Below are 3,801 nucleotides of genomic sequence, written 5' to 3'. Positions count from 1 at the left end.
CCTTGGCCCTGGCTTCCGACCCCTTCGACTTGCTCTGGCTTCTCACCCTGTAAGCAGTTAGCAGTCACGACGGCAGTGCTGCGTGTCCCCCGCATCTCAGTGACATACAAAAGAATTTCTTTCTCGTGTTTACAGGGCAGCTGGGTTCGGCTAACCCAGGCCGGACTTTCGGCCGTGAGTCCGGCTGGGCTTGGGTTCTTGATGTGGGTTGAACTCAATTCTGCTCCATGTGTGTGCATTCTGGTGCCCAGGCTGAGGAGGCAGCCACCTGGGGAAGCGCTGGTCTTGGCATTGGCAGATGTGCAGTGGGGGAGTGGACACACTTCCCATTCTGTTGGGTGACAGACCCAGCACTGCGGGGCAGGAACTTAAACTGCCTGCCCTAGTGTGCGATGTTGCAGCGGCTCCGGGCTAAAGGCGTGGATATAAGTTCTCACGCAGCGAGGGCTGGAAGAGTCGCTGATGACACCTTCGCGCCCTCCTTTCGTCCCTCTCACCTGTCCCTCACTGACGCAAGCCCCTTATCTCGGTGGCATTGTCATCCTCAAGTCAGACTCTGTCCTCTTTCGGGTCTAGGAAAAATCTAGCCAGTCAGAATTCAAGCAGAGGCGTCTTAAGTCATTGACGGGACGACTAACTTCCATACCAAAGATGGAGAAGTTTCTGAGAGTCGACGAGTGGCAGTCTTAAGATCAGCAGCCGTAGGTTTTACACCGTCCTCTGTCCTTTGCTGCATTGGAAGATTTCACGCTTAAGCTTATGTTGACACTGGTTAAAGAACGAGAATCTTGTCTGTGTGCCTGCTGGTCAGAGCATTGATTTTTGAACTTTGAGCTGATGTGCGTGAGAAGTATTTTGCACAGATGGTGCCGCTGCTGTTTCTAAGGTGTAGGCAGCTCGGCTTTGGGGAGATGTTCTCCAGGTTAGAAACGAGAAATGGATTTTTTTCTTGTGTCCCCCGAAGCAGCCCACAGCACGTCTCATTAACGCACGTGTGCGTTGATTTTTGTCAGCAGATAATCGAGTCCCTCCTGTATGTCATGGAAGGTTCTAGGTGATGGGGACACAGCAGTGCATAAAACGGTCTGCCTTCATGGAACTTAGAGTCCGGTGGGAAAGATGGGCCGTGACTAGATCTAATGCCAGGTTGTGAAGAGTAACGAGACAGTACGCAGAGGGATGGTGGCTGTCGTTTTAGACTTAGGTAATATATGTGATACGATTATTTTAGATGGGGCTTAAGAAGGTCTCTGAGCTGCGGCCCGAAGGAGGTGAGGGAACGGGCCACTGAAACATCTGGAGGAGCGTGTCCCCAGCAGCAGCAGGTGCAAAGGTCCTGAGGCAGGGGCGTCCTGTGGTGGGAGAACCCGCTTAGCTGGGGAGATGAGAGAATAATAGGACAGGCGGCCAGAGCGGAAGCCGGGGTTCATGTACTTTTCCAGTTTTTGTTCCGGGGGATCAAACACGGAACTTATTTTTAACGTATTTGTCGGTATGATGTCAGATTCGCCTCTTGTCCATCACCTGGTCCATCCCCCTTCTAATCAGTGACCCCCCACCTCTCCGCTGAACATCCCTCCTACGATCTTGGTTTCCGACTCTGGCTCCAGTCTCCCCCTTACCTCTTCCCACCGCTCTTGCTCCCACTGTACTCTCAGCTACCCGTTCACCCCTTTTCCCTCTCCTCAGGTTCAAGGATGGCCCAGCTGTTGCCCTTGAACCATCCCATCGCTATGGTGAGTGGGTGTCCCCGGGTGGGGGAGGCAGCTGCCTGCGCTAGGCTTGTGGGGTGTTTGTGCCATGACCCCCATTCCTGACCCCTCCTGGGTTTCGTTGCAGATGATCAGTCCTGGACCCGGCCCCCCAAGCCTCCCACTTTCAGGGAGTTCCTGTCCCAGCACAAAGCTGAGGTCAGCCGCAGGAAAAGGAAGAGCAGCCGACCCCAGGCCAAGGCAGCGCCCCGAGCCTACAGGTGGGGACCCCCTTCCCTGGGCATACGCACACCCCACAGTGGGGCTGTGTGGCCCTCTCCCTGGTCATTCTTTGACTTGTGTATTTGTGGGTATGTCTGTCTCTCCAGGCACTTGCCTCTCCATGGGTCAGGCACTTGGTTTGGGGGCTTAGGGCCTGGCTCTCCACTTTACCGTTTGCCCCCATCCCTTCCCGTCACCTCTTCAGTGTCGCCTGTTCCACCGTTTCCTCCTGAGTGCCCCAGCACGCCAGATCCTCCTCTGCCAGCCCTGTAGCCCCTTTCTGCCCCTCTTCTCTGGGGAGGAGCCAGTGGTGGGAAGCCCCTTTCTCCTCCGCCCCTAGAACTTCCTCCTCCTGTCTGTCCTCTCCAGTGACCACGATGACCGCTGGGAGACGAAGGAGGCAGTGGCCCCAGCCCCTGAAGCCCCACAGCCCACTCCCCCTGAGGAGACAACCACGAAGGTAAGATGGGCTGTCATCTCTGGGCAGGGGGCGTGGGGTGCTCAGGGCCCTACCCTCTCTCCTACCTGCCTGTGTTCCCCACAGCCACCCGCGACCCCAGCCCCTGTCCACCGGCCTCCTGAGGATCAGGGGGAGGAGGACGATGGCGGGGAGGACGAAGGGGAAGAAGACGAGGGGGAGGATGAGGAATGGGAAGACGTGAGTGGGGACGAGGAGGTGGTTGAGGAGGAAGAAGAGGCTGATGAGGAAGAGGAGGAAGAACCAGCCCAAGACCAGGAACCCCAAGAGCTGGAGCCCACTGGGAGCCCCAGCAGTGAGCAGGCCGACAAAGAGCCTTCCGGGCCCGAGGAGCCCCCGCCGCTTCCCCAGGCCCCTGCCTCGCCTTCCAGCCCCTTCTCGCCCCCTGGGGGCCACCAGCCTGTGTCCGACTGGGGTGAAGAGATGGAGCTGAATTCTCCCCGGACCGCCCACCCGGCTGATGCCCTTTCTCCGGGTGAGGCCTGGCCTTTTGAAAATGCATGAAGCTGGCTGCTTGTGTGTGTTTTTGAGGGGTGCATGGGCAGGGGCACCCTCAGGGGCTGGGCCCCGGGACCCCATGTGCCCCACTGCCCTGGCAGCTAGGGAGGACAGTCCGTGCCCTTCTGTGTGCTGTCCGTGCCTCTGGAATGTCCACTCCCAGATCCTGCCCCTGCTCTGGGCCATTCAGAGTCCCCTTCCCAATAAAAAGTTCACATCCTCAAATGACAACCCCAGGTGTGTCCTTGAACCCTCCCCTCCCACTTCCCCAGAGTCTTCTGTCTTTGGGTGGAGGGCTGTTTGGACAGGAGGGGCTTGACTGAGTCACCCCTTCCCCAGGAGGTGACCAGCCAGTCCTTGCCTCCCTGGAGAGTGGGCCCAGCATCACAGGAACCCAGAAAGCCGAAGAGGAGGGGTCTGAGGCAGCTCCAGGTGGGGGAGCTGATGGGCCCATGGAAGGGTCTGCCTGCCTTCCTCTTCCTCTGGGGCTGAGGGGAGGTGGCCCCGGGGGTGTGGGATGGAGTGGAGCTGTGGCTCCACCACGGGTGGGTTGGGTAGCAGCTGGACCTGGGGGTGAGGTTGGAATGCTGGGATAGCGTGGGAATGGAGCCAGGTCAGGGGGAGAGCTAAGGAAAGGACTTCTGGCATCAAGCAACTGGGCATTGAGTGTGTGCACTGGCCTGGGGTGAGGAGGTGGAGCCAGGACGGGATTAGGATTCAGAAATGGATCCCAGGGGTTTAAGAAAGTAATCCGAAGGTAAAGGGGTGGGGCCAGATCCAAGGGGAGGGGCTAAAGGCCGGATTAGAAATTTAAATAGGTCAAAAGAATGGGGAGGGGCAGAGTAATGCATC

The 3,801-nt window shown here is 58.0% G+C and overlaps 1 protein-coding gene across 1 annotated transcript in view; it reads left to right on the top strand.

The window, feature by feature from the left end:
* The window catches only part of CCDC9 (coiled-coil domain containing 9), a 12,455-nt gene that overhangs the window by 5,808 nt on the left and 2,846 nt on the right, over window positions 1–3,801 (top strand). Inside the window, exons 6-11 of the mRNA XM_023535226.1 lie at window positions 2–49; window positions 1,690–1,736; window positions 1,840–1,972; window positions 2,343–2,433; window positions 2,518–2,926; window positions 3,289–3,381. Coding sequence (XP_023390994.1) covers window positions 2–49; window positions 1,690–1,736; window positions 1,840–1,972; window positions 2,343–2,433; window positions 2,518–2,926; window positions 3,289–3,381 — 821 coding nt within the window. The remainder of the gene's footprint in view (window position 1; window positions 50–1,689; window positions 1,737–1,839; window positions 1,973–2,342; window positions 2,434–2,517; window positions 2,927–3,288; window positions 3,382–3,801) is intronic.

Source organism: Pteropus vampyrus, unplaced genomic scaffold (genome assembly GCF_000151845.1).
Source record: "Pteropus vampyrus isolate Shadow unplaced genomic scaffold, Pvam_2.0 Scaffold138, whole genome shotgun sequence".
NCBI lineage: Eukaryota > Metazoa > Chordata > Mammalia > Chiroptera > Pteropodidae > Pteropus > Pteropus vampyrus.
This window is presented reverse-complemented; position numbering and strand designations above follow the sequence as displayed.